The sequence below is a fragment of the Myotis yumanensis genome, unplaced genomic scaffold (genome assembly GCF_028538775.1).
Source record: "Myotis yumanensis isolate MYYU_CA2020_CCGP unplaced genomic scaffold, mMyoYum1.0.hap1 SCAF_2, whole genome shotgun sequence".
NCBI lineage: Eukaryota > Metazoa > Chordata > Mammalia > Chiroptera > Vespertilionidae > Myotis > Myotis yumanensis.
The window spans coordinates 42,259,513-42,274,379 of NW_027223753.1; the positions used below are offsets into that span (position 1 = coordinate 42,259,513).

At 45.9% G+C, this 14,867-nt stretch overlaps 1 protein-coding gene across 5 annotated transcripts in view; it reads left to right on the top strand.

Moving 5' to 3' along the window:
* Positions 1-14,867, top strand: part of FGGY (FGGY carbohydrate kinase domain containing) — a 402,080-nt gene that overhangs the window by 320,064 nt on the left and 67,149 nt on the right. For 4 of the 5 annotated variants that reach the window (XM_070405226.1, XM_070405225.1, XM_070405228.1 and 1 more), the window contains exons 13-14: positions 2,138-2,258; positions 8,556-8,650. In XM_070405226.1, the coding sequence (XP_070261327.1) occupies positions 2,138-2,258; positions 8,556-8,650 (216 nt within the window). The remainder of the gene's footprint in view (positions 1-2,137; positions 2,259-8,555; positions 8,651-14,867) is intronic. The other variant, XM_070405229.1, reaches the window with a different exon arrangement.

Below are 14,867 nucleotides of genomic sequence, written 5' to 3' on the forward strand. Positions count from 1 at the left end.
GCCTTAGTCTTTTACATTCAGAAGCCATGATCTTAGCTATTACAGATCCATGCCCCTAGAGAAGACGAGGGTTACCTGTACTCTATGGATACCAGATGATCCATGGTGGACATATGGGCACCTGTAGACCTCTTCAAATTATTTATAATACTGTTTCGTATATGACTTTTTTCTGGGAGGTCAGTAGGTTCTATTACATTCTCAAGAGGGTTCAAGACTGCCAAAAAGCTTAAGAACATCTGGGGGTAATCAACCATAATCAATAAGCAGCATCTGGCCTTATGTGGTACAACATGTTTTAATTTTTTTTTTAAACCCACTACAGCTGTGGATTATCTTCAGCGGCCCAAGTTTCACCGTATCAGATTCACTAATAGCTTCTACAAACCCCATAGACCTTGGGCTGGAATTGCTATTCTTTTGCTCCTGAACTGTCTCTCCCTCATCATTTATTCCACCGCAATCAGTATTCCATGGTCCCCAGATCACTCTCCAGTCACCCCCTCTCCCAGAGGCACCTCCAGCCCAGGACACAGCTCTCTAGTCAGCCTTGTCAAAGGAGGCTTTGCTTGCCCTACATTCCACGCCCTGGGGGTCATGGGAGCATTCAAACCACTTCTCAAACCTTATTTCTTTACTTTGGTTAAGCCTCTATGGCAGTGATGGCGAACCTTTTGAGCTCGGCCTGTCAGCATTTTGAAAAACCGTAACTTAACTCTGGTGCTGTGTCACATATAGAAATTTTTTGATATTTGCAACCATAGTAAAACAAAGACTTATATTTTTGATATTTATTTTATATATTTAAATGCCATTTAACAAAGAAAAATCAACCAAAAAACTAAGTTCGCGTGTCAGAGGTGTCATAGGTCCGCCATCACTGCTATGACATGCCCTCAAGCTAAACTACATCCTCTCTATGTACTTGGGTACCAGCCTGCCAGCGACGATGCACTTCCATTTGTAACACTGGCTCATGCATTCTCAAACCTGACTACTTCTTGGAGGCTGCACCACCTGTGGTCTCTCAGATCCTTGATCTGCTCCTCTCCCTTGACCTGTTCATCTGTGTGCTTCAGCATCTCACTCCTGTGTCCACACCTAGGACCTTGTCATCCCCCAGAATTGCTCAATCTCTAAACTTTTTAAGGGCTATCTCCCTACCAAAAAAACCTCTTCTGGCCACCTGAGGCCACATTGAACTTAATCTTTTTTTGTTTTTAATTCTTATCCCACATGAATTAGGATTTGGGAACTTCTAGTTTTTGAACTTTCAAACAAACTATGATTTTCAGCCATTTGAATGTCCTAGCTAACACTAGAGAATAGTATATTGAGATTCACCATGGTGACCCTACCATGGTATCCTCCTCCCATGCATCGACATTTTCTTCCCGAGTTTCATAAATTTAGCAAGAGGAGGATGAGGATAACACATTTTATGAAGCTGTTAAGACTCAAGGGCTGAAATGAAGCTACAGCAAAGCCCTGATCCAGCCAGAGCCTGTGATTTCTGCATCATCCCAGGTCAAGCACTGCCGGGGAATGGATTCTGGCTCTGAAAGCCTCGTTATGGGAACCACTACCTGGTTCCAGGTGGCAGCAAAGGTCATTTTAGCCCTTCATCAGCCCAAATCCTGAGTCTCTCCTTCTCTGTGCATTTAGAACCCTCTTTCTGTGTTTCTGCTGCTCCCTTTGTTGGTATCTTTTTTCAAGGAACAAACGTCTTAGTTCTTATTTAAGGAAAAAAGATAGATTCAGGGACCACTGACCATTATTTTCAGAGCATTGTTGCTAATCACTCCATGCCTAGTTCCTAATAGAAGACCTGGGCCACAATACACTAATCAAATATTGGTTTGAATGAAATCTATTAACTGCGTTAAGGTTGTCATTTGTTTTGATCAATATCGTGCAGCAACTGATAGAAGCAAATGGTGTGGTCAGTAGCAGGATTCCAGGCAGGCAGGTGTGAACCGTGTGATTAGAGACACCCTAACCTCTCGGGGTCTCACTGTCCGAGGGAGGGGTTTAAAGCTCTCAGGGCCCTGTCCGGCACTGGGTGAACACTTAGTAAATGTTCTACATCATTTTCTTTTGCTCTCACCCTGATGCTTCCTTCTGTTTTCCCTTGAAGTTCGGGACCCGCTTCATTATAGAGGCCATGGAGGCAGCGGGGCACTCGATCAGCACTCTTTTCCTGTGTGGAGGCCTGAGCAAGAATCCCCTTTTTGTCCAAATGCACGCGGACATTACTGGTAAGTCTGAGGAGGAGGAGGGAAGGTCATGTTAGCCTTGGTAGCAAATGGTCATGGCCACAGTCTAGACAGAGTTGAGAATAGGAGCATATAGGTGATGTGCCAAATTATTTCGAATATTTACTGTTAAAGTGTTTGTTTTTTTAAAAAAAAAAACTCTGGAATCTTTGTCATCATGATGGGGAAAGTGACTTCTCTGGGAATCCAACCATGGGATGATGGTCGGAAATGAGATAAGAGAGGTCCACAGGGCTAACTCCTAATCCAGATATTTACTCAACAGTATTGTGTACCTCTCAGACCTAGACATTGTGGAGAATATTGAAGATACAGAGATGAATAAGATATAATATCTGCCCCCAAGGAATTCAAGGTCTGTCAAGGAAGGCATGTAGCACACAGACATGTTAAATTTAGTGTAGCAGGAGCTCCGAGTGAGGAAAGCACAGGGCATAATGGAAACAGTGGGGCTCCTCTCCCAGGTGTGGACCATGATGGTGCAGGGCAAGACATCTGGAGAAGGTGATGAGGAAATTGTCTTGAAGAAGGAATGCGGATCCCAGCTGCTATGGGAACAGTGGGTCTGGCTGTGGATGGAAGTTTGAGCCCTAAGGCCCTGAGACCTTCATCAGAATCAGGGATCATGACACAGATGGGGAGGATCCAGAGTGGTGGACTGACCTCTCCATGATCTGAGCAGACAAAGCAGAGCAGGATCTGTAGGGCAGAGCCATGGCTCCAAGGAAGGGGCTCCACTGGCAGGAGGCTTGCTGGTGTCCCAGAGGTTGGCCTGGACTGCCATCCCTCTGGACCTGTGCCCTTCCCCCTCTTGCTCCTTCCTCTGCCAGTGTCTCCTGGGGACTGCTGTTCTGTTCCCAGGACCCATCCCAGGGTGGCCAGGCCCCAGGGCAGGGAAGTAGGGGAGGACTGGACCCTGCCCTAGCACCAGCCTGATAGGATCCCGCCCTACACTGCCCACCATTTACCATGATCCTGGCTGTTCCCTGACCCCTGGATTCCTTACCTCTGAGAGGGTCAGGTTCTCTGCTCCTAACTCTGTCGCGTCATAGGTCCTTTCCCCCTCTAGGCTATGCAGATTCTGGCAGATGAGAGCTTTCCCAGATGTGATGGGCATAATTGACCCCTGCATACCGTGAGATCAAACAAAAGTCACTTATCTCCATTTTATAGATAAGTAGACTGAGGCACAAGCCAGAGGACAGCAAAAAAAAGTACACAGTCCAAGGGCAAATATATCAGGATGTTCAGTATGGAAATTACTACCATTAGCCAAGCTCCCATTGTCTGTGGGTGGGAATCACTCCATATACATTTAGTCATCACATATGCCCAGAAGGTAGAAGTTGATGCCCCCATTTTACAGACAGGGAAACAGGCTCATGGAGGGGGAATTACGAATTACGTTAACTATCCAAACTCAAGCACCCAGTAAGGAGCAGGAACAAGATTATAACCCAGGTATGTCCAGGCCCAGATTCTTGAACTTTCCTCCCCAGTTCGTAACCATTTGATGATGGTGGCTCCTTTCCTGAAGAGCCCAAAGCCTATGGAAGTGGACCGATCTCACGCAGAAAGAGGAAGGACATGGAAAGGCATCCATATTTCCTTGTCATTTTCCCCAGGAGGAAAACCATCACTACATTTTTAAAAAATACATTTTTTTATTGATTTCAGAGAGGGAGAGAGAAATAGAAACATCAATGATGAGAATCATTGATTGTCTGCCTCCTACATGCCCCCTCCTTGGGATTGAGCCCACAAACCGGGCATGTGCCCTGACCTGGAATAGAACCATGACCTCCTAGTTCATAGGTTGAAGCTCAACCACTGAGCCACGCTGGCTGGGCTAACCATCACTACATTTTATCTAAACCTCAGCCAGCTTCATTCAGATAAGGGCCCGACTTAAAAGTTGATCTGTGAGTGGCTTTCCAAATGTCAGCCTTCTAATATCCACAAAGACTCCTTACCTGGGAGATAAAACCCCATTCCCCGGAGGAAATGGGAACCCAGTCTCCCAGGGCAGGGCCTTGTGACCTGCTCCCAGACTCAATGAAAATGGGTCCTCGTCCAGGCTTGACACGCCTGACTCAGAAGCAGGGGTTGTCTCGGCTCCACAGAAAGTTCTGCTTTGGAAACTGTTCCCCAGGCTGTTGAATGAAAAGGCTGTTAATCGTTATTTGGATTCCGATTGAAACTGGACCCTTTGTCTCTGACTGTGGACCAGCTACAGTTCCAGACAAAGGGACCTTTTCTCTGGCCTGGAATTCCTCTGCCTTGGGAAGCCTGTGAGTGACAAGGGATGGCAAAGTGCATCTGCCTTTAAATGCTGGGGGTTCTGCTAAACTCATTAATGCATCAGATAAAATAGTTCACATTCCAGGCGAGGCTGCCTCCTTTCCTCTCCTTCACCCAGCACTGGGGGAAAAAGAGCACTACACATTTGTCCCTATAAAAGGCACACACGGAAATAAATAAATAAATAAATAAATAAATAAATAAATAAAACAATCACGATAAAAGGTAGAGGTCTGGGTGCCTTTAAACGTTGTCATTGCTCTAGTTTTCCTGCAAAGAAAGATTTGACACCATAGACCTGGTACGTGACTCTCAGGAATGCATGTGAAAAGCACGACGGAATTTGGAAGATATTTTGGAGAAAGTGGGGAGTAATGGAAAGAGCAGGGTGTGGGTTGGGACCAGCTCTGTGACTCCCGGAAAGTCACCTCAGTTCCCTCTGTGAAAGATGGAAATAATATGATAGCCTTCCTATAGATTCTCCTAAGGAATAAATACTCACGAGTTTGTGAGCACTAAGCTCGGTGCCTGGCTCAAAGTAGGTGTTCAATAAATGTTTGTTCACGTCTTTCCTTAGCAGCCCACACCCCCAGGAAGGAGGTGTGTTTGAGAGAAGGTTTAGTGTGTGGCACATGGCCAGCCTGGGAAACGTCCTCCACGTGAGGGGAGGAATCTCCTCCTGCCCTGGGTATTTAGTTCACCGTGGTTTCAAAAAATACGTGGTGTGTCCTAAGTAATTGTAGGTTTCCCCCCACTGACTTGGGACTCAATGTTCCTCCTTCTAGATTTTGTTTTTCAGTACTGGCATTTTCGGTAGGAGTTTCCCTCTTCCTGCCTTATTTATGATTGTAATCATCTGTTCACTTATTTACGCCGAAGCCTCCTCTGAGTGTGCCAGTGAACAAGCACTGAGAGCGGCATGGCAGTGCCAACAGGGTCGTTACAAACTGGGAAAGTGCCCTCGGTCTCCCTCCAATGTCCGGGAGTCCAGTGGGACCCAGAGGACGTTGGTGTCCCTATGAGTCAGGTCCAGGCAGGGAACAGATGACACTTCAACTGGATTAACTGGAGAAAAGTCAACGAGGATCTGTTTCCAGAGGTGTGGGCAGGGTGTGGGGAAACTGACCACCAGGTAATACCCTGGAGCCACTCACAGTGTTACCACCCCTAGGCTATGGGGCCCAGTGCAGGGAGGTAACCAGCCTAAGATAAAGGGGCTGCATGAAGAGGGCCTCCAGCCAGAGCCTAGTTGAGGATGCGGCCAGAGGGCAAGCAGGCCCCAGATGTGGTGCACACAGGCCAGCCTTCCAGGGCTCAGGGAAGATGGGGTGGGGGTGGGGGGAAGAGGTGGGATTGACCTGAGGGGCCAATGGAAGCAGTGAGTTGGTTCCACCCAGGGTAACAGGTGTGGAGAGACCTCAGAGATAAGGTCCACTTTAAGAATCATAACAACTAGTGCTAATTCAGTGCTTTCTGTGCTTTCTATAAGCCAAGCTCTGTTTTAAGTGCCTTACTCATCATAGTATTTTTAATCTTCGTAGCAGATTACCTGTGAGATAGGTGGGATTTTAACCCCATTTTGCAGGTGGGAAAACTGAGAGGCACAGAGACATTAGCTAACTTGCCTAGGATCACACAGCTCAGTCAGCAAGGAAACCAGAATTCGAACCCTGGCAGTCTGGCTCCTGAGCACTTTGGGCTACAACTGGAGAACTGGTGGAGCCTGGCCAGGTTTACTCTGTTTTCCAGTTCCCAATAGGAGGTGCCTGCAAGTAGCTACCCCCTGCTTAGGACCTGTGAGGCTGTGACAGGGTAAAGAGGGGCTCGGGAGGTGAGTGACATCTGGAGCAGCTGTCTTCTAAAAAGCTCCAGTGCACGGGGTGGTGGCAGTCACACTCTGTCTGCTTGATCCCAGGCCCTGCAAAGGCATTCAGTGCTCGGTCCTGGCTTGGCCAGCACAGCCCTCCGTGCTCCTGGGTCTGTCCTTGCCCACTAGGGGTCCCCTCCCCACTGCACTAGTTTCCAGCCCAGGAGAAGTGCATGCCGAAGGGCTTCACTCACCATTGATGTTCATTCTAACACAGCAGCCACCATCCTCAAGGGCTGATCATAGGCCAGAAAATGGGCTAAGCGCCCCGTGTGCCCTTTTTCATGAATCCTCACAGCGAACCTGTGCGGACCATCTTATCATCACCCCCATTTTACACATGGAGAACCCGAGGCCCAAAGACCATAAATGACAGACATGCTGAGGGACACAGGGCTGGTGGCACCAGGTCTGAGCTTTTCCCGGATACCCCACCACCTGATGCTTGCAGCAAAGTCACAAGTCTGGCCCTGGGGGACGGGGCCTGTATTCCTGAGCACTCGGGATGTGTGTGGGGATTCTGTTGCCTGCCCCTTTTGTCTGAGATGGCTGACAGCTGCCCCAGTCCTGGAGCGGGAGGCTGTGTTAGGAGACGGTGGGAATGCAAAGGAGGTTATATCTGGGGAGTCTTCCCAGAAAAGTCCAGTCTTTGGAAAAAACAAGTTTGATGTCTTGAGTAGAAAAAGATTTTACAGTCTGTCCATAGAGCTTACCTCTGTGGAGTTTGCTGCCATCTCCTGATTGGCAAATACATTTCTATTTATATTTCATATACGTTTTATTTATTAGGCACACACACATGTGTAAAATCCTAAGAATTCTAAGTGATTTGTATTAAACCTACTGTGAACCCTCAACCTCTGGGAACTGGCATGTGGGGTACCCCTTCCCTGCCGGGAAGACCCCCACTTCTTCAAAGGCATGCTTAGTCCTCATCTCCACCCTGGTGCCTCCGCTTCCCCTCCCAATTTGTTCTTTCATCATTTAAGTGCTCAGCATGAACTAGATACTGGTCTCAAATCCAGGGACAAAACAAAGTCCCTACCATCATGGGGCTTAGGTTCTAGCAGGGGAAATAGACCATAATCAAGACACCTAGGGGAGGAGGGAACAGAGAAGGAGATAAGCGCTGTGAGTAAGTTGTCATCTCAGATCAGAAAGCCACCGCAGGAAGGAGGTATTTGCACCCAGGCTTGGAGTGAGAGCCCGCCAGCATGGCTCCGTGGTTGAGCATCAACCTATGAATCAGTGGTCATGGTTCCATTCCAGGTCAGAGCACCTGCCCAGGTTATGGGCTCCATCCCCAGTGTGGGGTGTGCAGGAGGCAGCCGATCAATGACTCTCTCATCATGGATGTTTCTATCTCTCTCTCCCTCTTCCTTCCTCTCTGCAATCAATAAAAATACATTGTTTTAAAAAAAGACAGAGTGAGGAAGAGTTGCTGTGCAGACCTCCAGAAAGAAGTGGCCCAGACAGAGGAACAGCACAGGGAGGGCCCTGACGCAGAATTAGGAAGGAACTAGGAGGCGGGGCAGTGTGGCCAAGGGGAGAGGGGAGGAAGGTCAGGATGGGCACCAGTCCGGGAGGGCCTTGTCAGTCATTGTACTCAGACTCAGAGAAATCAGAAGCCACTACAGGGATTAATCACCCCCTCTCTCACTACTTCCCTTTTCTTAGTGCATCTCAGTTACAGAATTAACCCCCTTTATCTCTTTCTCATCCGCCTCCCCTTGGAGCCCTGAATAGCAGGACAGAGTCCAATTCATCTCTGTATTCCCTGGGCCCAGCAAAGCACTTAATAAATGTCTGTTGAACTGAAATGGAACCAAATGGCCGGCGGCAGCTAGCAGAAGCCCCGGAAACCTGGGCAAAAAGGTCTCATGAGTTGACCTATATGGTGCTGGCTCCCATGGGGCTCTTGGCTACTGCACCAGTAGGCAGAGGCAATGAAATCGTTTAGATCCAGGGAACCCCAAGGGACAAGGCACTTCGGGAGGCGAGCAGCCTCTTGCTACCTTACCATCAGGTGTTTTTGCTGCTGGGGCTGCCTGCTGGCTCCCCAAGGTGCCTAGGTCCTGCTCCCTAACGAGGTGTGGTCTTGTCCTGTGCAGGCATGCCTGTGGTCCTGTCCCAGGAGGTGGAGTCTGTTCTTGTGGGCGCTGCTATTCTGGGTGCCTGTGCCTCGGGGGATTTCACTTCTGTGCAGGTATGTGAGGAGCCAGGGGTGGGCCGCGGCAACTCCCCTGTCTGCCACGGTCCTTCCTCTTGACAGCAGCTCACAGCTTGCAAAACACACACAGGATATAATTAAGGAATGATAGGTTCCAGCCAGGGAAAGCACAAACACTTCTCGCCTCAGACATATTTATTGCCGTTTTTATTTGACTTGGCCTCTGTTCGTGTTGGTCATTCTGTTTTTCTTGTTGATTTTCTTCTTTTCTCCTTTAAAATAGCTCTTAAATTATTTCTTTAACATTTTTCCCTTGACCACTTTCTTTTAGCACATGGAACAGGTAAGGTTCAACACTCCAGTTTTTCATGTACATTTTAGATTATTTTATCTCTACCCAGCACTGTCCAAATACCTTTGAGGCCTCCATCAACAGGAGACACAAATGAAAATGTCAGTAAAAAAAGGAATTAAAAGGCAAAATAAGGAACAAAGATATAGGAAGAAGGAAATTGGTGGCAGTGATTGAGCACACAATTTGACTCTGAGCTTCCTGGCAGCCAAGACGAAAAGAACACATGATAAGTTGCATAACTCTTATTTTCAAAAAGGGGAAACATACCAGTTTCTTGAGGAGACAGAGCTGTTTCCTACCACCGAATTGCAAAAGACATTTCACACATGGGGTTTTATGGAGAGACTTTGAGAGGTAACATAATAGTATTAACAGCAGATTTACAAAAAGGAGGAGAAGCGGCCCAGGTAGACGCAGAGAGCACAGGCTCTAAAGTCAGAGCTCCGGGGCTCAAATACTGGCCACACTGCCTGCTGACTCTGATCTGACCATTCTGCTCTCCGGCCCATTTGTTTGTCTGTAATAATAATCAATAGCACTTCCTTTCCCTGGGTCAGGAATGCACATTGAGTCCCATAACTGGTTACTCTGTTATTCCCATTTTATAGTTGAGGGACATGAGGCATAAAGAAATGTAGCCTACTAGTAAGTTGAAACAGGTAGTAAATGTCCAAACCAAGAAGTCTGGCTCCCAAGTCTCAGCTGAGAGTTCCGGAAATATTTGTTCAGCTGAGCATCAGAGAGCTTACATGACTTGCCTGAGGTCTCCAGGTCAGGACTAGAAGCCAGGTTTTTCACCAGGAGCCCAGTAATGGACTGTGACCCTCTCATGTACCAGGAACTATGCCAGGTGCTTTTCATATAATCTTCCTGATATAACAACATATGTGGACAACAGAGATCCAGAAAGATGGCAGCACTTTACGGTTCACTGTTAGAAACAGACAGATGCAAAGTCTGATTTCAATATCTGTGCTCTTTGTACCACATTTTGGGAAGTGTGCTACATGACATACTGCCCAAGCTTCTCGAATAGATGCCTGGGGAATAGCCCTTCCAAGGAATGGAATCCACTCATGAATGCTTGTGGATTTTAACTGCAGTGTTTAAACAGAGATGGTCGAATTGAACCTTCAACTTCTTCTGGATTTTCTGATACTCAGTAATATTGGAGGTACTTATTTATTATTGAAATGACAAGGACTTGTCAATTATTGTTTTAACTAGAGGCCCAATGCACGAAATTCTTGCAAGGGGCTCGCCCCCCCGCAGCCACAGCAGCTGCCTCTGCCTCGGGCCCCTGCTGCCGTGGCTTCATCTGGAAGGTGGTCTGGAAGGTTGTCTGGTCTAATTAGCATATTATGCTTTTATTATTATAGATGTGATCAACTTATGAAGACATTCTCATAGCTAAATGCCTTGCCCTTAATGGGACAAATTATAATCATTAAAACAAAACAGTGGAGATGCTTGCTAAAACCCTGCATAGTTACCTCATACTATGGACCAAATATTTATGTCCTCTCAAAATTCATATACTGAAGCCCTAACCCCCAACGTGATGGTATTTGGAGGTGGGTCTTTGAGAGGTAATTAGGGATGATATTGTGGGGGGTGGGGGCTTGGGATAGGATTAGTGTCCCTAGGAGAAGAGATACCAATGAGCTGGTACACGTGCACTTGCACCCCCCCCCCCCCCCCCCCCCCCCCGCCCGCCGCCCCTGGCCTCCTTTCTCTCCAGGCGATACCTGGGAAAGAGCCCATGTGAGGACACAGTGAAAAGGTGGCCCTCTGCAAGCCAGGAACATGGTTTTCAGCAGAACCTGGTCATGCTGGCAATTTGATAAGTTTCTGCGATTTAAACACTCCATCTGTGGTATTTTGTCATGGCAGCCCGAGTGGACTAAGACACCTCATTTAATTTTGACAGCCTCCCTTCCTGCAGGATGGATGTTTTATCCTTGTTGATGTATGAGGAAGCCAAGGCTCAGAGAGTTATAAGTCATTTGTCTGTAGCCCATAAGAGACAGCAGAATTGAGACCAAGGTCTCTCTGGATCGATATCCTATCCTGATTTTTATTCTGTTTCTACGTTGATTTTTTTTTCTCTTTAAAAATATTTGTTTGGCTTCCAAATTGTTTAAAGGTGTATTTTCTGAGAGGAAATGTCATTGGTCACAAATCAGGAAATAGCCTGCAGTCCAAACAAGAAGGGGCTGCACCATCCACCACTTCACCATGACTTAGTGTCTTAGTCAAATTGAAGTTTATAGCTCCCAGAGGATTCTACTGACATCTTCACTACATGAGGTTCCTCGTTAATCTCCTGACAGGCTCTAAGATATGATCCATAGAATATTAGCGTTGGTGACTTGAATAGCAGCTGTGAGGCTCACAACATCTTCAGGACAAGCTCAGGTCTCCAGGGCAGCCCAAGGACCTAGATGCCTCTTCTGAGACACTGCCATCTAGTAAAGATAGCCCCACATGGGAGACCTGATATCTTGTCTGTCAGCACATGCCCGAGAGAATTGTGTAGTATTGACCTCTGTGTTTGCCTATTGTGTAGCCTCAGTGTCTCCAGTTGCTTCATTTATTTGTTTGTTTTATTTCCTTTTAAAACAATATTGAAATAAGGATTGCCACTCCTGTGAGACTGTTGATATGTAGAACCTTTGAAAGCTCTCATGCCCTCAAGAGCCCTGGCTGTAATTATCAACATCGTTCTAATAACTATGATTGGGACTGCTTTGCAAATGTAAATGCATGTAGACTTGGCTTCATTCATTCCTCTCCAGAGAGCACATGCCACCCTGGCCAAACTGGCTGCCCCAGGCCTGGGGACCAGTTCAGGATTCTGGCAAGTTGAGGTAAAACAGAGTTGCTTCTTCCCTGGCATTCATAGTTTTCAACCTAAACTTCAATATTTTTTTTCTTTGAAGTTCAAAGATCCTAGCATGGTCTTCAGGGTGTCTGCCCCTCCTCCTTTTAAGAAAACTGAGTAATTCGTGCCAGCAGCCTAATGATTCCAGCAGGACAGACGTTTTGTCTTCTCTCTGGCGGTTGGATGGATGACTTTGCTTCTTAAGCAGGTGTGTAGACTTAAATAGAAAAAGCCAGTTATCTCCTCTACATTGAAGGAAAGGCTAGGAAGAGTCCACAGGACCCAGGCTTCGGACCTAGGGAAGGGCCTCCGTGCCTGGGGAGACAGGGTTTCCCAATTTCCTGGGCACGTGAATTGATGACTTCAGCTTACGTTGGTGATACCAATGATTAGAAGGACTTACTTTACAGTTGTGGGTTTTACTTATAGCTGTTGCAAATGTCTACATATTTCAGTTCTTGGAAAGTTGTTTCAGATGCAGGGCGATAGACAGTGGATGAAATTTTTTGGTGGGAGAGATTGCTCAATTATGAGGCCCATTGCTATTCCACATTTTGAAACCTGCTGACAATCCCAAGTGTCCACCTTGTGTCCTTTTATCCATTCATATTCGCATCCTCAGTGTCTCTTTCCCTGCGCTTCTTCCTTCCTTTAGACATCTAAGCCTTCCTACTATTTCCTTTTCAAATTAGCATCCCACAAAGGGTATTGACATAAACATTCATTCTCACTAAAGAATAGAATGATGAATATCATTTAAAGAATTATTCCTCTCCTTTTAGTAGTATTAAAACTGTGTCTCCACTAGACTGTGTGATGAGAATCATGTCAGGGTTGTCTCTGTATCTACAATTTAATCAGTAAAATGGAGTCAAACCACAGAGATGCCACTTCCAGGTGAAAGTTCAGCCATTGAGTAGGTGGGAGGGGACGAGAGAAAGAGGCTCCCTTCTTTTATTGGTAGGCGTATGGAATCCACACAGTCTTGACCTCTGTGACCTGTCATTTGATCACTCCCTCATCTCTGGAAAGTCACCTGTCACTCCCTTAGCTGTCCACTTTCCAAAGTTTTCTCTGATTCTGAACAACCTGGAAACCAGATGCTTACAATTAGATGTTAGGAGCGTCCCACAATACTTCTGTGGGCTCTGGGCCCTAGAAAATTAACAGACTGGAAAAAAATAAGTGTATGAAATGTCAACATGTTTACATTTTCCAAGCACAGACCATAGAGAAGTCCTAAGACATGCAAAGGATGCATAAAACAAGATGCCTTGAGAGAAAACTCAATCCAATAGCCAAGAGGCATGCACACAAAATCCCCTTCCACATTGCTTCCTTCAGGCCCCTGCAGATGTCATGTACTTTCTCTCATTTCTTATCTTCAGAGACAGGTTTTTTCCCCCAAAAAATTATACAAAGCAAGCTGTAATTCTAACAGTGCTATGTATCCTGACACCTACTCTTACCACCACCACCACCCCCAAAACACAGGAGGAAACATCTGAAGCAAAAGGAGACAGTGACAAAAGATCAGAATGAATTTAGCAATCAACTTAAGGCAAGTACCAGTGTAAAGAAAATAAGCCCCCAAAATCAACCAGTTCATCAAACCGCTCTTCTCCCACAGTGTGAGGGTCCCCGCCTCGTAACCATTGACTCCATGTGCTCCCACCATCAGCTCTCCCTGTCACATCCCAGACAGACTCCTGTGTCTTGCAGAGTAATCCAAACAAGTGGCCAGTGGAGAGCCGTGATTACTCACACTTTCTGTAATGTGCACCCACAAGATAAACCATCCACACTGACCACTGTGGTCTACACTCAAGGTCATTACTTGCAGACATCCTCATTGCTTAGCTGAGGCCTCTCCTATCCTTTACCATGAAATTCACTTCATTTAAAGCCAGTTCTATTCATCACCTGTTAAGTGCTTCTTCATATACATCTCTGCTCTGCTTTATTTTGTGAGTCAACTTTCTGTGGTTTTTAGTTCTCTTTGGCTGTCTGTCACCAAAAATAACAGTTTTACATTTGCAAAGTAAAGCAGATTATCCTGACTTTGGTTTCTGGAGGTTTGGAAAGACTGATATATCATCAATGTTCAGAAATATGAAGCCGTCCCATTTCTTGGCATATTGTATTATAATATGCTTTTTTATGGAATATAACTAAGAGTTAATGTTCATTGGGAAAAAAAAGAAAATTTAGCCCTGGCTGGTAGCTCAGTTGGTTAGAGCATTGTCCCAATAGGTCAAGGTTTCGAGTTTGATCCCTGGTCAGGGCACATACAAGAATCAACCAATGAGTGCATAAATAAGTGGAACAACAAATCAATCTCTCTCTCTCTCTCTCTCTCTTTCTGCGTGTGTGTGTCAAGTCAATAAGTTTTAAAAAATTTTAAAGAAAATGTAGTTAAGTAGAAAGAAAAATATGAAAACACTGATCTTACTACTCTAACCACTATTTAAGATTCTCGTTGCCATCATATTAGTCTTTTTATACATATTTTAAAATCATTGTTTACTTTATAAAAATATGTTCATACAATGCATAGTTGTAGCCTTTCCCCCACCAAAAAATATAGGAAACATCTTTATCATGTTTGCAGGCTGTCTAATTTTCTACCACATAGAATCTACCATGTCTTTTTCAGTCCCATTCTGCATATTTAGATTGTCTCTGTTGTTTTGAATAATGCTGCAACTAATAATCTCTGTAGCTAAATTTTTGCGCACATCCTCAGTTATGTTAAAATACATTATGAGGTATAATTGTCCAAAGTATGTCTAACTTTTAGGATTTTGATACATGTTAACATTTTATAATCCCACCAGAAGTGTATAAAAATTCAGGGCCAACCTCCCGTGGCCCTTCGCCCCAGCCAGCCAGCCAACCTCCTGCAGCCCCTTCCCAGGGCTGGCGGGTCCCCCCATCGGCACCTGGTTAACAGTACCTTCCTACCCTCTCCAGCATTGTTCCCTCTCCAAAATTGCTCTTCTAGTGTACAAGGA